Below are 20,375 nucleotides of genomic sequence, written 5' to 3'. Positions count from 1 at the left end.
AAACTTCATATTCAGCAGTATTTTATGTACAGAGGAAAAATTAGACTTTTATTATAAATATTCATCAACTCTGTAGCTTAAGATAGTTAAATTGAACATAATTTCTCTGAAATTACTATATTTCCCCAAATTTTATTTTAATGACAAAAGATAAATTAGAATGGAGACAGTGAACCAAGTGCCTAAGGCTCATGTCTATAATCCTAGTTACTCAGGAGGCGTAAATTTTAACTACAATCACAAGACAGCCTAGGCAGAAAGCTAAGGGACTGTACCTTGGCCCTGAGTTCAAGCCATAAAACAAGCACAAATGAAAAAAAAATAATATAAAAGAGTGATCTATGAACTCTGAAGTATTTTGTAATCCTTATAAAAATCAGCCTTCTGTCTGGATACCAATGGCTCTTGCCTGTAATCCTGCCTACTTGAGAGGATCTTGATTTGAGACCAGCCTGAGCAGAAATATTCCCAAGGCCGTGTCTCAAGTAAGAGCTGGGCCCAGTGGCAAATACCTAGCTTCAATGGGAAACCTAACATACGCAAGCAAATCCTACTCAAATACACATGCAGGGAAGAATTGAGACCCTGGCCAGGCGCTGGTGGCTCACGCCTATAATCCTAGCTACTCAGGAGGCTGAGATCTGAGGATCGCGGTTCAAAGCCAGTCCTGGCAGGAGAGACCCTGAGACTCTTATCTCCAATAAACCACCAGAAAACCGGAAGTGGCGCTGTAGCTCAAGTGGTAGAGTGCTCGCCTTGAGCTGAAGAGCTGAGGGACAGCGCCCAGGCCCAGAGTTCAAGCCCCACGACCGACCAAAAAAAAGAAAACAAAACAATCAGCCTTTTAAACTATTTTAACATTTTCTCAGAAAAAAGATACTACTCAGTCATAAAAGAGCTAGATATTTATGACAAAGTCTTTAGTTTTCTGAACCCATATCATTGTACTTCTTGCCTATGTTTAGTGATAATTCTAGTGATTTTTCAAAGCATATTGGATTAAAATTTGGAAATCTTTTTTTTTAAATTGTAAGGATGATGTACAGAGGGGTTAAAGTTACATAAGTCAGGTAATGAATACATTTCTTTTTAATAGTGTCACATCTTCCTTTGTTTTCTCCCAGTTTTTTCCCTCCTAGTCCTCTCCCCTACAAGTTATATAGTTCATTTAAATGTAATGTCTAATGAGTATCACTGCTGCTTTAGTTCACCCTTTGTCCCACCATTTTATGTTCCCCTTTACCCAAAAATATAGAAATCTTAAATTATAGTATATTAATTTCTAGACCTTTGACATAAAAGATTTAATGGATAAGGTGAAAGTGTCCTATTTATGATCTAAGAATTACTTACTGTGTCCAAAATAAAATATTTTGTATGACAGGTTTTTTTTTAAACATACTATAAATTTAGCTCTGCATGCTTTTTTCTTAGGTGTTGATGCAAAAAGCATCAATATAAACTTTTTCCATTTTATTTGTAACTTTGGAGACAATCTAATGATAACATAAGTTTTATTAGTAGTAGTTATTTTGTGAATGGATCATGTGTCATGACAGACTTGATATCTGGGAAACAGAAGGAGCATGCTGGGTTAGTTTTACAAAAGATAACTAGCAGATAACCTGAGTACATTTGTTAAGTCATGCTTCTCTACCAGGAAGCCACATTCTCAGCCCCCAAAGTAAATTTTAGTTACGTATGATTAGAGTTTAAGTTGGAATGAGCTGCTGCTTCTTACAGTAAGACTTTGTTGTAGAATAGAAACACTGTCATTAAAATGTTTTTCTGAACTTTGTTCCCCAACATCAGTGACTGTTTTTCACTTGTCAGTTTGAACTTTTAACATTTTAGCCTTATTCCTGAAATGGTATATCACATTAGTGAATTACAAGAGAATCTCCTCATGTTCCAATGTCTAAAAAAAAACTTTAAATAAAAACAGTTAAGCAAGTTGAATAAGTAGAGAAGACCTCAAGATGGTATAAATGAAACTATTAAGAACTAGAGATTCAGTCTATAGAAAATGACCTACAGATCTTTGCAGAAGTAGAATCATATATAACTTAAAAATACCATAATATTTTCCACAATGGCATATTTGTGCTTCTGTGTGTATTTGTTCTTTCTTTTCAGAATACTATAATTATTTATTTCTGAAGCCAACTTGTAAACCTGTAAAAGTTTATGTTGAAGAGCTTTTAAGTATTTTTTTGCCAGTAGAAATTGCTTAAGAAGAAAAATTCTAAAAATGTTCTTACATGTTTCTGATTAATACCTGTGGTATATATTGCTTGCTTGCTTCCTTATTCTAAATTTACTTCTATCATTATATCTTAACTTTTAAATTCCACATGTACTGTTAACCACTCTTAAGAAATTTGAATTATGGGCCAAAGGTTTATGACAGATTCTCATTTTCCTCATTTCCATTATTTCAGCAACATAACACATTTTCTTTTTGGTTTCATTTATTTACATATTTAACTGGAATAAAAGTTTATATTTCCTATTTGATATATTGACAGATTTAAGGCTTTTACTCGTTTTTGGTTAACAGTTAAAGTGATCTTAACTGAGAGTATATTATTTATAACTGGCTATCTTATTCCTATATAAGAATCTAGTTTATCCTTAATATATATGAACATAAATAGACAGTTACATTTGATACATTATAAATTCTATTCATTTTTTGTCCTTACATACTCTCAAAAAGTATGATGTGCACTTTTTTTTTACAATAGTTATTAATACTCATACATTTCAGCAAGCATGAAAATTTCCTCAAACCTTAGTTTTTAAACTATATTATTCATGCTTACTTTTGTATATGCATATTTACATTTTCATTCACTAACATTTAAAAAGAATGGTATTAATAAGTCCATATGGATTTTAATAAGATGAGAATATATGTCTATTACTGATAATGAATATTTATCTTTAAATTTCAGATAAGCCTTTGAAAAAACGAAAACAAGATTCTTACCCACAGGAGGCTGGGGGTGCTACAGGAGGTAATAGACCAGCTTCTCAGGAGACGGGTTCTACGGGAAATGGGTCAAGGCCAGCATTAATGGTTAGCATTGATCTTCATCAGGCAGGAAGAGTGGACTCTCAGGCTTCTATAACTCAGGATTCAGACTCCATAAAAAAGCCTGAAGAAATCAAACAGTGTAATGATGCGCCTATTTCTGTTCTTCAGGAAGATATTATTGGAAATCTTAAATCTACACCAGAAAATCATCCTGAGACACCTAAAAAAAAATCTGATCCTGAGCTTTCAAAGAGTGAAATGAAACAAAATGAAAGTAGGCTATCAGAATCCAAACCAAATGAAAACCGACTGGTGGAAACAAAGTCAAGTGAAAGTAAGTTAGAAATTAAAATCGAGACCCAAACAGAAGAAGTTAAGCAGAATGAGAACAGGACTACCGAATCCAAACAAAATGAGAGCACTATAGTTGAGCCTAAACAGAATGAAAATAGACTGTCTGACACAAAACCAAATGACAACAAACAAAACAGTGCCAGGTCAGAAACATCAAAATCAAGACCTGAAACCCCAAAGCAAAAGGGGGAAAGTCGGCCTGAAACTCCAAAGCAAAAAAGTGATGGGCGGCCTGAGACCCCAAAACAGAAGGGAGAGGGACGGCCTGAAACTCCAAAGCAAAAAGGGGAGGGACGGCCTGAAACTCCAAAGCAAAAAAATGAAGGCCGGCCTGAAACACCAAAACACAGGCATGAAAATAGGAGGGATTCTGGAAAGCCATCAACAGAGAAAAAACCTGAAATTTCTAAACATAAGCAAGATATTAAGTCTGATTCACCTCGGTTAAAATCAGAACGAGCTGAAGCCTTAAAACAGAGACCTGATGGGCGATCTATTTCTGAGTCACTAAGACGTGACCATGATAATAAACAAAAATCAGATGACAGGGGTGAGTTAGAGCGACATCGAGGGGATCAATCTAGAGTTCGAAGACCAGAAACACTGAGATCTTCTAGTAGAAATGAACATGGCATTAAATCTGATGGTTCAAAAACTGATAAACTAGAAAGAAAACATAGACATGAATCAGGGGATTCAAGGGAAAGACTATCTTCTGGGGAACAAAAATTAAGACCTGACAGTCCTCGTGTTAAACAAGGAGATTCTAACAAATCAAGACTTGATAAACCTGGTTTTAAATCACCAAATAGTAAAGATGACAAAAGGACAGAGGGTAACCGGAGTAAGATAGACAGTAATAAAGCACACCTTGACAATAAGGCAGAATTCCCAAGTTACTTGTTGGGGGGCAGGTCTGGTGCATTGAAAAATTTTGTCATTCCAAAAATCAAGAGAGATAAAGATGGCAATATTACTCAGGAGACAAAGAAAATGGACATAAAAGGAGAACAGAAAGACAAAGTAGAAAAAATGGGATTAGTTGAAGATCTAAATAAAGGAGCTAAGCCTGTAGTTGTTCTGCAAAAACTATCTTTGGATGATGTTCAGAAACTTATTAAAGATAGAGAGGATAAATCAAGAAGTTCTCTTAAATCTATCAAGAATAAGCCATCAAAGTCAAATAAAGGTAAGAATACGTCTCATGTCATTTGTATGCTAATCATCTATAAGTTTTAAGGTTACTAAAAATAAAACAGTAGAAGCCTACAAAAATTAAAAAGCTGCTACACAAAAATAGATCATTTCTATAAAGTAATTTTTTAAAGAGTATACATAAAAAATATTCAGTGAGTTTTTTTCTCTTATTCATAGTTGACCTACTCAGTCATGAATTTTACATCCATTTGGTTACAGGGATGTTCTTTTTACTGGTTAATTACATCAAATATTTCTAAAAGTTGTTTGTTAATCAAGTGAATGATGTATTAGAATAGCTGTATTTAACTCTAAAATGATACGTTGACTGTAGAGACATTCTATTTTACAATTATATTAATTTTTAGCATCTTAGTAAAGCTGTATGATTTATTAAGGACCAGTGTTAAAGTTCTTTCAAAAATACTAAGTGTAACACTATTTTCTCATGGGCTTATTTAATTATTGGTGAATGGATTGAATTTGTATAATTAAGAAAAATTATTTCTAAGGTAGTTGATCAGATATATTTTATATTTTAAAAAGTTTGTTCCTTTTTATATAAAGGTAATAGTGAATGGTATTCACCTAGTAAAGTGGGTTAAGTTTGTGGTGGTGCTACTGGTGGTTTTTTTTTTTCACAGTTGAATTATATTCTCTGGCTACTTGAGTAATATTTCATGTGAGAGAATCCTAAGTGGCAGTTGGGAAGAAAATATAATATTGTATTTCAATGTATAATTATGCTTAAAATATAATTAATTTTCATTGTTGTTTTGGTAGCACTGGGGTTTGAACTCAGAATCTGATGCTCTACCATTTACCTAAATCCTTAGCCCTTTATTTTTTTTTAAATAACCTCAGGTTTTGGCCCAGGCTGGTGTTGACTGTAATTCTTTGTACATAAGCCTCTCCAGTAGGTTGGATCACAGTGTATACTGTCACACCTGGCTTGTTGGTTGAGGTGGAGATTTCACTAAACTTTGTGGGGGAGGGGGAAGGGAATGGATGGCCTCCAATTGCAGTCCTGATCTTTACCTTTGGAGTAACTGGGCTTAAAGATATATCACCACACCCAGCTTGGTTTTTCTTTTAATGACAAGACCTCTTTAGCTCATGCAATCTAATCATGTAATATAAACAAATTGAAATATAATTTTGAAGCACTAGAACTGATTTGTTTTCATTCTATGAAAGAGCTTTATAAAGAACTTAGATTTTTGCTTGCCTACAAATAAATAGTGAAAATCTAGACTTACACTCCCCAGTATGCTATTGAGAGTAGCCTCTTTGGGCTATTTAAATTGAAATTCATACAAATTGAGTAAATATCAAAAACTTTCTCTTTAGTAGTCACTGGCCATTGTATTACTCACTTAGAGAACACTTACATCATTACAGAAAGCTGAATTGTATAGCACTGCAATATATTAGGCCATGTGGAAGGTATGATTATTATTTTTGTTGCATACTATTTTAGCTTGTCTACCCAAAAAAGCTCTCTTCAGTGACATGTAGGTGCTGCTTTTTTTTTTTAAACATGGTCTTTATCAAGCATTCATTTTTCATGGTGTATTTCGTTTTGTTTTTCAGAAATTAAAATAAGTATGATTGCCTGCTGAATCACTAACTGCTTACTCTTCTAGTGACTTTTCAAATTATGGCAATCAGACCTACAAAATTAGCAGTTTATTTTACTTAACTTGAATGACTCTTCATAATTGTTGTTAATAGAAAAGAGGTTATATAATGTGGGGACTAGCACTAGAACCTATACTCTTTTGAAGATTTCCTTTCAAGATTTTCACTGAAAGTTCAGGGGTAGCTTACATTTATAAAGATTGAATTCAGCAGTTTTAGATAAGTAAATTGAAAGATGGAAAGTGGTACCGTCTTGTTTCCTTGATCTGGATCATCTTTTTCTCCTTTACCATCTCAGCTCATCAGCTTTGCTTTCTAAGCTCTGTTTTAACAGTCTTTTACAACTGCTAACCAACACTAAGAAACAATATAGCTTCAACTTAGTAATGGTTATATTATTTCCCATGATTTTTCACACATAATTCCTTTGTCTGTAAATGTCAAATAGACTTGTAACATAAGTGTTAGACATGTTAGGTCATATATGTAGATGAGTCATCTTCCTATTAGAGTAGTATATTGTATACATGTGCATGATTATGTATGCATATACATGTATTATCTACAATTATATGCAGAGCTTTTCATCAGAATATTGTCTCAGTCCTTGCATTCATTTCAAGATGCTTTGTTAGATATCTTTTGGCTTGAATCTTAAGATCCGTGTCTATTATTTTCTTTGTACCAATGTTCTAATTTTGGCTTTATTTGAAATATCTATTACTAACTTAGCAGTCACTGAGTTATGTATGAGTTTTTCTTATTCTTGTATTTGAAAGACAGTTGTGGGTTGTTGACTGTGTAGTATATATTACATGTATATATTACATGGTTGTTGGCTGTGTTGTATACATTACCTGATTTTCCTTTGAAGATGTGGTTTTTGTAAGTAAAGGAATTAGTCTTAAATATTTGCGTGATACTTTTGTGGTTGATTCGGGCTCCGTTTTGGAAAAACCATAAATTTTTATCTTTATCTGCTGTTCACATATTAAAAATTCATTCTTTGGGATAATTTGAAATTCTTTTAATATCCTTTGGGCTGACAAATTTGGACTGAATGGAAGAGATTTACATTTATAGCTCCTAATTTAGATTACTTATTTTGTCTTTTTATGAGCATATTAAATGTAGTGATATTAGTGAGAGAGGTCTTTGGAGAATATTCATTATAGAATTTGTAATTACCTGTGGTTGGATATGGTTTTAGAATAATACTTTGAAACTATGTGCTGATGATTTCCATTTGTAGAAAATTTTGGTACTAATTATGACAGTAGATAGTTAATACTGATTTTTAAAGAGCTACATTAATAGAAACCTTTTTTCTGGCAATTTTTGAAAATTCTTGTGTAAACCCACTACAGATCATAATACCAGAAACAGAGGAATCAAAACCTTGAAAAATTTTACCCTTTCAAAGCTTGATACATTTAATTAATTAATTACTTTTGGTCAGTCCTGGGGCTTGAATTCTGGGCCTGGCCGCTGTCCTTGAGCCCTTCAGCTCAGGGCTAGCACTCTACCACTTGAGCCACAGCACCACTTCTGGTTTTCTCGTGGCTAATTGGAGATAAGAGTCTCATGGATTTTCCTGCCGGGGCTGGCTTTGAACCACAATCCTCAGATCCCAGCCTCCTGAGTATCTAGGATTACAGGCATGAGCCACCAGCACCAGGCTAAAATACTTGGTACATTTGATTTTTCAACCTAAGAAACCAGTTTCCTTCCTACTTTGTATAGTTAGGAATACCAAAATGAATATTACAATAAGAGCTAGTCTGCCCAGTTCTTTATAATATAAAAAAATGTAGGCAATTTTCATTGAGCTTACTTAATAAAGTTTTTAAAATATGACTTTATATATATATTTCATAATCCATTTATATTTGAAGATACTGCTGGCACATTTATTTTTCACATTGTGTATATGCATATTAAGTAGAACATCACATGATCCCTGGCTTCTGCTTTACTGTATTGAGTAGTGGCCTGTCATTTACATAATAAATTTCATTGAAAGAATTGTTTTTTTTCTTTTTTTTAAGTATTTTTTTTTGGCACCATTTTAAAAAGAGGTAGCCAAGTAAGAACAGCACCACGCACGTGGTATTCAGGTAAGTGGTAGGTTTATTCATCGTTCCAGCTGGCACAAGGCCATCTTGGTCCTCCACGCGGTAGGGAAAGGCTTGGGAAAGAGAGCTGGGAGATCTGGGAAAGAGAAAGAGCTGGGAAAGAAAGAGCAGAGCTAGAAAAGAGAGCATCTGGGAAAGAGGTGGGAAAGAGCAAGCTAGGAAAGAAAAGAGAGCTGGGAAAGAGAAGAGAAGGAAGGAGCTGAGAAAGAGCTAGAAAAGAGCAGAAAGAGCTAGAAAAGAGAAGGGAGCTGGGAAAGAGAAGAGAAGGAAAGAGCTGAGAAAGAGCTAGAAAAGTGCAGAGAGAAGAATGTTTTTTGTGTGTGTGTGTGGTTTGATAACTGAACACTGGTGAAGCCTTTGTGGTGTTAGTATCAATATATTAAAGTATAGTACTAAAATCGAGTATTTTCTTAAAATATTTTCTTTTGCCTCGTTAAATATAAATTATTTCAGTTGCTACAAACTAACCCTGTAGTATTTTGTCTTCATAAAATAACCTCTGGTTTGATTGCTAGTAGAACCTGTCCCCAAAGCAGCTAACAATAAGCCACATCTCAATGACCTGTAGTTATAGAGACGATAACTATATAGTGACTCAACTTACAAAGTAGGTGTCACTTTGTTTCATTTTGAGTAAATGTAAAAAACAATATAATAAGCAGGTCACTGGTGGCTCATGTCTTTAACCTAGCTATTCAGGAGACAGATCTGATTGTGATTCAAAGCTAGAGAGTCTTTAATCTCCAATTAACCTCAAAGTAGCTGGAAGTGGAGCTGTGACACAAAAGAAAGCACAAGGACAGCATCCAGGCCCTGAGTTTAAGCCCAGGACACACACACACACACACACATTATATTTTATATATATTACATATTTATGTTTTATGTGTAATATGTTTTCTATATTTTAAATATAAAATATTTTATAATTATATAAAGTTCAATGCATTTTATATACTATATCTTAGATGTTTTATATATTGTGTATATTTTATTGTATATAAAATATTTGTATGTATTATATAATATACATATTATATAATAATATAACAGCGTTTATAATATAACCATATATTGTTTATTATATATTTATATATTATTATATATGTTAGTATACATAAAATGTATATTATATAATATACACAATATTGTAGGCTTTTTGTGAGCCAGCTGTCTCTATTGTAGTATGAAAATAATCACTGTTTGTAAATGAATGCAGGTCATTGTGACCCAATAAAACTATCTATATAAATAACTAATAGGAAAAATTAATCTTGCAGGCTGTATTTCCTAAGGCCAATGGAGATAAAAAGTTGACATTTTATATAAGTGGACATTTTATTATAACTTTATTATTCTCAAATAAATACCTAAAACTTGTACTTTCTACTTCCTTTTAAGCAAATATGTTCATATTAAAGGTAAATGTATACTTTAAAATTATTTTCAAACTCTGGGCTTGAGATGTGGCTCAATTGGTAGAGTACTAGTTGCCTACCAAGCAATATAAAACCATGGGCTGGGAAGGTGGCTCAGTGGTAGAGTGCTTGCCTTGCATGCATGAGGCCCTGGGTTTGATTCCTCAGCACCACATAAGCAAAAAAGAAAGAAACCGGAAGTGGTGCTGTGGCTCAAGTGGTAGAGCGCTAGCCTTGAGCTGAAGAGCTGAGGGACAGTGCCCAGGCCCAGAGTTCAGGCCCCACAACCGGACCAAAACAAACAAACAAAAACCTATAAAACCCTATAAATACTTAAGCACTGCCAAAAAGAAAATAATTTTCTCTACTTTCTGTTTAATATTTTTAATTATAGAACTGGCCAAATATGTATTGTAGCAGAATGCTTAGCATTTCTGAGTACTTGTCTTCTTGTAATGGATAAAACAAATATATGATATATAGATATATAACAAATATATAATAGTTTAAGTATGTACAGATTCAAATTGCTTTTAAAAACTGTCACATTGCAGCCAGCCACCAGTGGCTCACACTTGTAATCCTAGCTACTCAGGAGACTGAGATCTTATAATTGTAGTTTGAAGGCAGGAAGTCTGTGTTACTCTTATCTCAAATTACCAAAAAAGCCATAAGTGGAGCTGTAGCTCAGCAACAGAAACTTTGAGCAAAAGAAACTCAGGAGAACTGGCACTGTGGCTCAAAGCAGTAGAGTACAAGTCTTGTGTGGAAAAGGCTCAGGGACAGTGCCCAGACCCTGAGGACCCCATGGCTAACAAAAAAAAAAAGAAGACACTCAGGGGCAGTACCTATGCCCTGAGTTCCAACCCCAGGACCAGCACCAAAATAAATAAAATTATATACATATAATTATATGTTATATAATATACTATGTATGTTATATTTAATAGTCACATTGCAAATTTTGAAATCTTTTTATACTTTATGGGTATATTTCTCTATAATTACTGATACAGAAAAATTATCTTTAAGAATTTCAAAAAGAATTTTATGCATAAATGGTGTTGTATAACTACATATTCATTCTGGTCATTGCACTATTCCTTTAGCTAATATTTCTGGATGTCTTCACCTCTCTAAAACTGTTAAGATACTCCAGATAAAATACATTGTGATTGTATCAAATTTATGATATTAGAGAACAATTGAGTAACAACATGTATTTCTTAAGGAATTGGGTATTGGGGATTAAAAGTAATAGAAAAGCTTTTCAGTTTGGGGAACTTAAAACATTTTGGCCAATCTTTAGAGAACAGTAATATAAAACTAGCTTGGTTATAAATTAAACAAAGTTTTACTCCTGTTTATGTTAAACCATGTGGTAAAGGTACTATTCCAAGCTAGTGATAGAAATATTATGTTACTAAAATTCTGTACACTTTCAGCCTCATTTAATAGTCCATTGAATAGATAATAATGTGTTTTTATTTTATTTATTTATTTTTAGTGCTAAGTATTGAATCCAGGGTCTCATACATGTTAGTAAATTGCTCTGATACTGAGCTATGCCAAGCCCAAATATATATTTTAATACCTGATCAGATACTTCAGTGGTATAAATACAACCATGTGAACTTTCATATGCATTATACCATATTTTCAGGTTTCTAGATGACTGTAACATATTCTGTAGTTGATAGTATATTGAGCTAAATCTCCCGCAATTGGATATCCCAATATGTAGCATTATATATTAGTAACACTATCACTTTCTAACATAGTTAAATTCATGGCATCTATTTATTGTTCCCCTACATCTTTGATGTAGACTTATCATATAACTCCTACAGTATTTCTGGGTTTTTTTGTTGTTGGTTGTGGGTTTTGAACTCAGGGCTTGGGTGCGATCCCTGAGTTCTTTTAATCAAGGCTAGTGTTCTGCCACTTTGAGCCACACTGACTTTGAGTCTCTTTGACACTTTCCTGCTGGGGCTGGCTTTGAACTGCAGTCCTCAAATCTCAGCCTTGTGAGTAGCTAGGATTATAGGCATGAGCGACCAACAACCGAGAATAATTTCTCTTAAAATACATTTCCTGCATATAGAAACCCAGTCTATGGTGAGGGAGGGTACAGTGGTTTTAAGAAATATTTTTAAACAACTTAAAGAAATTCTGAATGATTTTAGGTTTCAACAAGACTTCAAAAATATAACATTAGCACCTTTTAAAATCAAAATTGCCAGGTTTACATAATTAAGCTCTTCGATATAACCAGTTTTCCACCAAGTTATAATGAGTAAATCCATTTGAACATATCAAATGATTTATCTGTGACAGTACTATGGCTGGAACTGAGAGCCTCCTGCTCATATTTGGCTTTTTTCGCTCAAGACTGGTTCTGACTTGGGCCACATATCCACTTTTGGATTTTTGCTAGTTAGAGATGAGTCTCTTGGACATTTCTGCTTGGGTTGGCTTTGAATTTCATTCATCAGATCTCAGCCTTCTGAGTAATTAGGATGACAAGCGTGAGCTACTGACACCCGACTTTTTTTTTTGAATCTTTAGCTTAAAAAATATTAGACAGGGCTGGGAAGGTGGCTCAGTGGTACAGCGCTTGCCTTGCATGCATGAGGCCCTGGGTTCGATTCCTCAGCACCACATAAGCAAAAAAAAAAAAACCAGGAAGTGGTGCTGTGGCCCAAGTGATAGAGCACTAGCCTTGAGCTGAAGAGCTGAGGGACAGTGCCCAGGCCCAGAGTTCAGGTCCCATGACCAACCCCCCCCCCCAAAAAAAAAATTAGCCAGATACTACACTTTGGGTTAGATTCATCTAGAGAGACCCTTTCAACCTATTCACTTGTATTGAAAAGTAGCAACCATACTTTAAAGCACTTTCAAACCTTTTTTGTATTGACTAAATAAGGTAAGAGATTATGTAATAATACATGTAAACACGTATTAAAAATACATATCTTTACTAAACAAAACTCAAATTTTCTGTTCTCTTTGCCTTTACACATGCTTGCTGTTCACAAACCACAAAGTTGGTTTCACAACTTGCTTGAACCACAACTTGAAAATTACTACTAAAATTAAAAAGACCTGCCAGTTCATAGATCATTGTAATACTTAGAAGTATTCCCCAGATGCCTTCAGAAACAGAAAATAGCTACAAATTTAACCCTAGTAACTCCTCCCTGAGTTGCTATTAACATGCTTCTTCTGCTTTTGAATTTGGGGGGGAAAATTTTTTGATCCTATAAAAGCCTTACCAATCTTGCAGCCAACATCTGGGATATCACCAGAGTTTTCTATTTACCACCACCCCATGTAAGTGTCCCCATGTAAGTGCTCAGGCACTTATGTCAAAGTTTTTTCTCTGAGGCCAGTATTTTTATTACTTTGTTGTTGTTTTAGAGGCAACATACAGTGGAAATACTTTACAGGTAATAAGTACATTTCCTTCCTTTGAATAGTATTATCTGTTCCCTCATTATATCTCATTCCCTCCTTCCCATCCTTACCCACAAGTTGCATGGTTCACTTTCATCAATGTCCACTGCAGCCAATGGGCTCCACTGCTGTACTTTTTCAACCTGTTTACTGCTGATTCTGCGCCCTCCCACTCCTTCCCTCTGATGTGCATGTGTAAATATCATATATGTGGTAAAGAATACATAGTCATCAGAAAGGGAAGAGACAAATTTAGAAAGGGTCCTTTGTTTCTTTATCTTTGGAGTTCATTTCAGTATGTATATTATTTTATGTACATATGAAGAGGTGCTTGAGTATTTCTCCTTGGTGATTTTCTCCTAAGACTATCCTCTTTTGGTCTCACTGTATATGGGTGTCTAGAATACTGTATAATTTGTCATATCCCATTGCATTTTAACTCTAACGTTGATATATCAGGGAGAACACATGCCATTTGTCTCTCTGAGCATGGCTTACCTTCTCACTCAACATGATTTGTTCTAGTTCCATCCATTTCCCTGAGAATGACATTATTTTATCCTTTCTATTGGCTGTGTAAAATTCCACTGTACGTAAGTACCATAGTTTTGGGATCCAGTCATCTATTGTAGAGCATCTGATTTGTATCCATATCTTAACTACTGTGAATAGTGCAGCAATTGAACATGAATGTACAGGTGTCCTTGACATATCCTGGTTCGTGATGCTCAGGTAAATTTAGGCCAGTATTTTTACAACTAAAAATTTTTACTAATCTTCTTGTATACGTGCATTTACTGAGGATTTTGCCTATAATGCAGTCTTACTGAGTACAATCTTCCTGCCTACCCCTAACATAAACCAGTATTACATTTTCATTAGGTAAAATTATTGTCACTTATGTCCTTAAAATAGGAGACTGAAAGTTTTATAACAACTCCTCCGTAAAACTGAATAAAATCTCTAAAGAGATATGATGTGTTATTCTTCTGCTTCAGCTAATACGCCGATTTCTGTAACTTGAATTATTTGATTATATATTTTTATTGTCTTTAATTGTACAAAAGGGTTTCAGTTTCAACATATCAGTTTATGAGTACAATGTATATTATCAATGTTACCCCTTCCACTATTTGGATGTATTTCTTGAGACTTTATATGCTTTAATTACTACTGTGGTTTATTTTCTTTTTATAAGCACTATTAATTGAATGTTATAAAAGATAGTGTTTTGTTGATTATAAGTTGCTAATATGGCATGCTATAAGCCACTAAGGGGTTTTATTTTGCTCCTAATTCATAAAATGTATTAGATAGACATGACTTTTATACTTTCATGCAAAGATTTACATAGGTAAGTAATATAAAATTGTGTTCTTTAGTAGTCATCAAGAATACATTTTTTGAATAGTTTTTACTTATGCTTTGTGGTGTGTGTGTGTGTGTGTGTGTGTGTGTGTGTGTGCGTGTGCGCGCGCGTGCGCGCGCATGCACACATGTGCACATTTGGTACCAGGGTTTGAACTCAGGGCCTTTTGTTGAGTTTTCTTGCTCACAGTTGGTACTGTACTACTTGAGTCATACCTCCAGTCCAGCATTTACCTAGTTAATTGGCAGTGAAATCTTACAAACTTTTTGCCTGGGCTGACATGGAACCTGTATCCTTCAGGTCTTAGGCTCCTGAGTGGCTGGGATTACAAGCATGAACTACCAGCATCTGGCACTTATACTTTATTTTCAAACTATCAGAAAAAAATGCAAAATGCTGCAGACCTTTTTTCTACATAGAAATTATATATGTTTGTGGGACTAGATAGTATGATGTTAGTAATTTTTATTTTAAAGGTCAACATATTACATATTTTAATCTTTCACAAGGAAACAAATTTTGATAACATTTCAGTTTAATATTCCCAGTTGTACACATTTATAGTTGAAAATATTTAGGTCTATTTTTCTACCTTGTGTTTAGTTAAACATATATTGATTTAAGGAAAACCTTGGTCTGGGGATGTGGCTTAGTGGTAGAGTGCTTGCCTAGCATGCATGAAGTCTGGGTTCGATTCCTCAGAACCACATAAACAGAAAAGACCAGACATGGCTTAAGTGGTAGAGTGCTAGCCTCGAACAAAAAGAAGTTCAGAGACAGTACCCAGGACCTGAGTTCAAGCCTTAGGACTGGCCAAAAATAAAAGAAAAATCTCCCTAATCTTAGGATATTAACATGTTTGTCAAATAGATAATAGTGGGTAAAATGTATAAAGCTCACATCATAGAGAAATGTTAGGTAAAAATACATAAAGCTCAGGATCATGGAGAAAAGGAAGGGGTGCTAAGGCTTCTCCAGCTCCTGTCCATGGTATTGAAAAATATCATTAGTTTCAGAGTATATATACTTATTCCAGACATGTATATAACAAATTTGGGTTCTACCAAGAATAGGACCTATACTATCTGCTTAGTCATGTTACACTAAGTCTCTAGCATCAGAAAATACAAGCTCTACATGGTGTGCACACCTATGATCCCAGTACTTGGAAGAAAGAAACCTAAGGATCATGAGTTTCAGTACAGCCCTTGAGATCTTATCTCCAAATGAAAATACAAACAAAAGGGCTAGGGGATTTTACTTAAGTGGTACAAAACTTGCTTATCATACTCAAGGCTCCTGGTTTCATTTACCATTGACAAGAAAAAAAAAGTTAGTGTGGGCAAATGAAAGCATTAATCAAAAATCATTGAATAGGGGTTAGGAAGGTGGCTCCGTGGTAGAGTGCTTGCCTTGCATGTGTGAAGCACTAGGTTCCATTCCTCAGCACCACATAAGGAAAAAAAAACTGGAAGTGGCACTGTGGCTCAAGTAGTATAGCGCTAGCCTTGAGCTGAAGAGAGCACAGACAGCACCCAAACCCAGAGTTCAAGCCCCACAACTGACCCCCCCCCAAAAAAAAAATCATTGATAGAATTAGCCTTGGTTATTATGATAGTGTCATGTTTTTAAATTTTTTAACTTAAAAAATTTTTAAATTGTTACATGAATATGCATGTACACACGAATTGTTTCATCCATTTATTGGTAAAAGGGTTATAGTTGTGGTAAATGTAATATTTTATTACAATCAAAAAGTAACTTAGGCCAGGCAATGGTGGCCCATACCTGTAATCCTAGCTACTCAGGTAGCTGAGATATGATGATCGCGGTTCCAAGCCAGCCCGGGCAGGAAAGTCCGTGAGACTCTTATCTCCAATTAACCACCAAAAACTGAAAGTGGTGCTGTGGCTCAAAGTGGTAGAGCGCTAGCCTTGAGCAAAAGAGCTCAGAGACAGCGCCCAGACCCTGAGTTCAAGCCCCACAAACAATACCACAAAAAAGGTAATTTAGAAAATGTACTCTTTTGGGGCTTTTGTGTTAATTTGGTTAAAATTTTTATCTTCAGGTTTAATAATTTTTTTGCATTTTATTAATAGGTAGTATAGATCAATCAGTGTTAAAAGAATTGCCCCCTGAACTCCTGGCAGAAATTGAATCTACCATGCCACTTTGTGAACGTGTGAAAATGAACAAACGCAAGCGTAGCACAGTTAATGAAAAGCCAAAATATGCTGAAATCAGTTCAGATGAAGATAATGATAGTGATGAAGCTTTTGAATGTAAGTATCCCATTCCTTTTTTAAGAATTAAAAAGACAGATTGATGTGCTTGTCTTATAAATTGAGGGTTAACAATAGCAATAGCATGGTTAATTTAATTCTTAATAACCTAGTATAGCAATTTTTAATAATTTTAAAAATGTATGAAATAAGATCAGTTGGCACCAAGAAAAAATTTTAAATAATCTATAATTACTGTTTTAAAATGTAGTTAATAAACATTTATTGAGCTACTACTATATACTACTCATTGAAAATCAGAATGCAAAGAAAATTTGACCCTTCTCTCAAAGAGTCTTTAGTCTATTGGGGGTAATATTTAAGTAAATGATTGTAGCAATAGTAATAGTAAATACAGGATGCTATGGGAACACATTGGATTGACATCAGTTTCAGAGTTGGGGGGGGTTCAGAAAATGCTTACCAGAAGAGGTGACACTTAAGTTGACTCTTGAAGGACACGTGGGAGATAGCCAGTTTAAGAAACAAAATAAAACCATACTATCACTATACTATGAATGGCTTAGCCATATTATGGATTATCTGTGTGGTTTGGACCTGGCTTCTCCTTTTTGCCCAGCTGTGTCCTGGAATTCCTCCCTTGTTTCACTGTTTTCCAGAGCTGGCTTCTTCACTACACAGCTACCTCTCTACAACACTGTGATCACCTGTCTTTGCACTAGACTTGCTATACCTCGCCTGTCTTCCTACTGGTCCACTGAAAAAGTTCTTCTCTTTTATCCTTATCTTCCTTCTTCTGGAGCAAGAGAATTGAGCCTAGCCAAGAGGGGTCAGCAACTTGTTTGACTTAAACGGCATTCAGTGGAAACAGACTATGGGAGATCTTCACTTGTGTGCCAGCTGACTTAGTCATATTGACCACAAGAAGTGGAAAGACCACCAGTGTGTTCTGCCTTTTCCAGCTAGTATCTGTAGATTGAGGTGTGACAAGCAAGGGCAGGAAGGACAGATGCATGCTGCCATTTTTAAGTGTATATTGCTGATGGAAGCGCTTCATCTCCAAAGTTTTAAATCAATGTTTATTTACTCTGATCTCTTAAAAATTGTGAGCTCTTAAGCTAGAGCAGTAGACTATGAATACTGAACAAATCCAAATAGTTTTAAAATTGAAATATATAGCTAAGATATTCTGACATTTAATTTTATGTATAATTGTTACAATTTGTATTATCATGAGATGTATTTACACATAGTGTATTATAATGACTAAGGTTAATTTTTTTAATCAAACATTTTGGTCATATGGGAACATGGTTAGCTTTGGAAAGCGAGAAAGGAAACTTGGTGGCTCAGAAACTCACTCCCATTTATACGCATGTTTTTCTACATTCTCTCATTCTCCCTAGTACATCACCATTTCTAGAACAGCAGAAAAGATTTTTAACTGCAGTTTTATTTTAAATTACATTTCAACTCCAGTTGATTGGTAGTAGCTGCCTGCATTGCTAAACTAATGACAATTCTGAAGCTACCTCACAGTTAAGTGAAAAGAGAGCATAAGGAAAAATACGCAGTAATTGTAAAACATATGAGAGGCAGTGCTATACATTTTTGTTATCAGTGTGGCCATAGTTCTTTCCCTTGCTCTCCATTATGAAAGATAATGTTTCATTTTATGGGAACATTTGGCTTCATTTTAAAGCCATAGATCCCGTTATATCTCTGCTAAAGTATATTGAAAGCTAATACAACTTAAAGGACCTTAGTTTTAACCTCCTCTAGAAGGAAGGAAAAAGGGAAAGTTTCTCTAGATTTTTAAAAAGATTTCACAGTGTGTGTTGCGTGCTATTTTTCTTGGTTTATTTCAATAGAAGTACCTTTAGAAAAAGGACCATTTATGGGAGCAGAAAAAGATGTTCAACTGGTAGTTGACATCAATAGCAAGAATATACCACAATAAAATCAGTAGTGAAAATATGGTACAATTTAAATGTAAAAGTACAAGAACATTAATTATAAACATTATACTGCTTTGACTTTTTGAAATTTGATAAATAGTTTTGTTCAAAAAGTAAAGGAGTAAGAAGTGACTTTGAAGTTAGGATAAACAGAAGTGAATAGCCGTAGCATAAATATGAGGTCACTGAGTCCCCAGGAAAACTGGGAAGGGAGAATATAGGAAGCGAAAGAGAAATATAGGAAGCAATGGGCAAATAAATACAGGTAAAAATTGGAAAGGGAAAACAGAATGTCAACCCTGTTTTATGTGGCTCTCAATTGAACTTCTTCCCTTACCCTGATTTTCCCAAAATAATAAGGACAATAGAGAGGACAAACTAACCTCAATGAGTTGAGATCCTGGCAACCTTATTGCACCACATAATAATGTATCATAGAAGTTGAATTTTTAACTCACTCCTTTATATCCAAATGGCCTAAACTTTAAGGAATGTGAAATAAAAGTCTCCACAGTCCATACATAGTTTTTCTCAGTAGAACAAGTTATCTGTAATTTCTGTTGACTAGAAGATCTTTCAAGTATTTTCTCATGATAAAAAATATTTTTGTTTGGTCGTGGGGCTTGAACTCTGGGCTTGGGTGCTGTCCCTGCACTCACTCTGCAGCTCAAGGTGAGCACTCTACCACTTGAGCCACAGCGCCACTTCTGGTTTTCTAGTGGTTTATTGGAGATAAGAGTCACACGGACTTTCCTGCCCAGGCTGGCTTTGAACCGTGATCCTCAGATCTCAGCCTCCTGAGTAGCTAGGATTACAGGCGTGAGCCACCAGCACCCGGCTCATGATAAAATTTGAATACTGGGAATATGTTTTTTAGGAAATTAGTTAGCATGGAAAAAGACTAAAATAGATCATATATTAGTTTTGGTTCATAAGCACAAGACCGACCTCATATTTGAAATGGTAGAATACTACTTTCTGAACCAAGTTTGTTAGTTGCCAATTTTTTATTTGATAGACATTTCAGTATTTATTAAAAGACAATTTATTATATATTATATAAAAATAACTCTTATTCTTTGTCCTCTTCCAGTCCCACTCCTATGTCTTCCTCTTCCTCTTTCTGTCTCCCTCCCCTTGTCACACCAATGCTACAAAACTGCTTAAATTCACATAGGACAACATTCATCATGAAGGGAATGTTAGCGCATACACTAATCATACTTCATAACCAGATTTATGTCTTAATTATTAAGGAAATCATTGAAGATTTGAATATATCCATTCAAAATTGTTCTTCATATAAACCCTCTTGCTATGCAAAAATGATCACAAAATGGAAACAGAGTTATCTTTTTCTTCTGTATCCATAGAGTGGACAGAAGTGTTCAAAACCAGAAACCAAACTAGATTCTTCAAGAGGAGTAGTTAGGTTAGCATATAAAGGTAAGATTAGCCAAAGTGTGTAGGCATGGACAGTGACCCAAGCAAGTATAATTAGAATGCAGAGACTGGTGTCTTTAAATGTCAGCCGAGTAAAGGATTCAAGAGATTTGTCTTTTGT

At 34.7% G+C, this 20,375-nt stretch overlaps 1 protein-coding gene across 3 annotated transcripts in view; it reads left to right on the top strand.

Moving 5' to 3' along the window:
* The window catches only part of Nipbl (Nipped-B homolog (Drosophila)), a 174,342-nt gene that overhangs the window by 93,772 nt on the left and 60,195 nt on the right, over window positions 1-20,375 (top strand). For 2 of the 3 annotated variants that reach the window (XM_013018583.1, XM_013018584.1), the window contains exons 10-11: window positions 2,958-4,583; window positions 16,710-16,892. In XM_013018583.1, the coding sequence (XP_012874037.1) occupies window positions 2,958-4,583; window positions 16,710-16,892 (1,809 nt within the window). The remainder of the gene's footprint in view (window positions 1-2,957; window positions 4,584-16,709; window positions 16,893-20,375) is intronic. The other variant, XM_013018585.1, reaches the window with a different exon arrangement.

The sequence above is a fragment of the Dipodomys ordii genome, unplaced genomic scaffold (assembly GCF_000151885.1).
Source record: "Dipodomys ordii isolate 6190 unplaced genomic scaffold, Dord_2.0 Scaffold41, whole genome shotgun sequence".
NCBI classification, from domain to species: domain Eukaryota; kingdom Metazoa; phylum Chordata; class Mammalia; order Rodentia; family Heteromyidae; genus Dipodomys; species Dipodomys ordii.
Note: the sequence above shows the minus strand (reverse complement) of the source record. Positions and strands in the feature narration are given on the sequence as shown.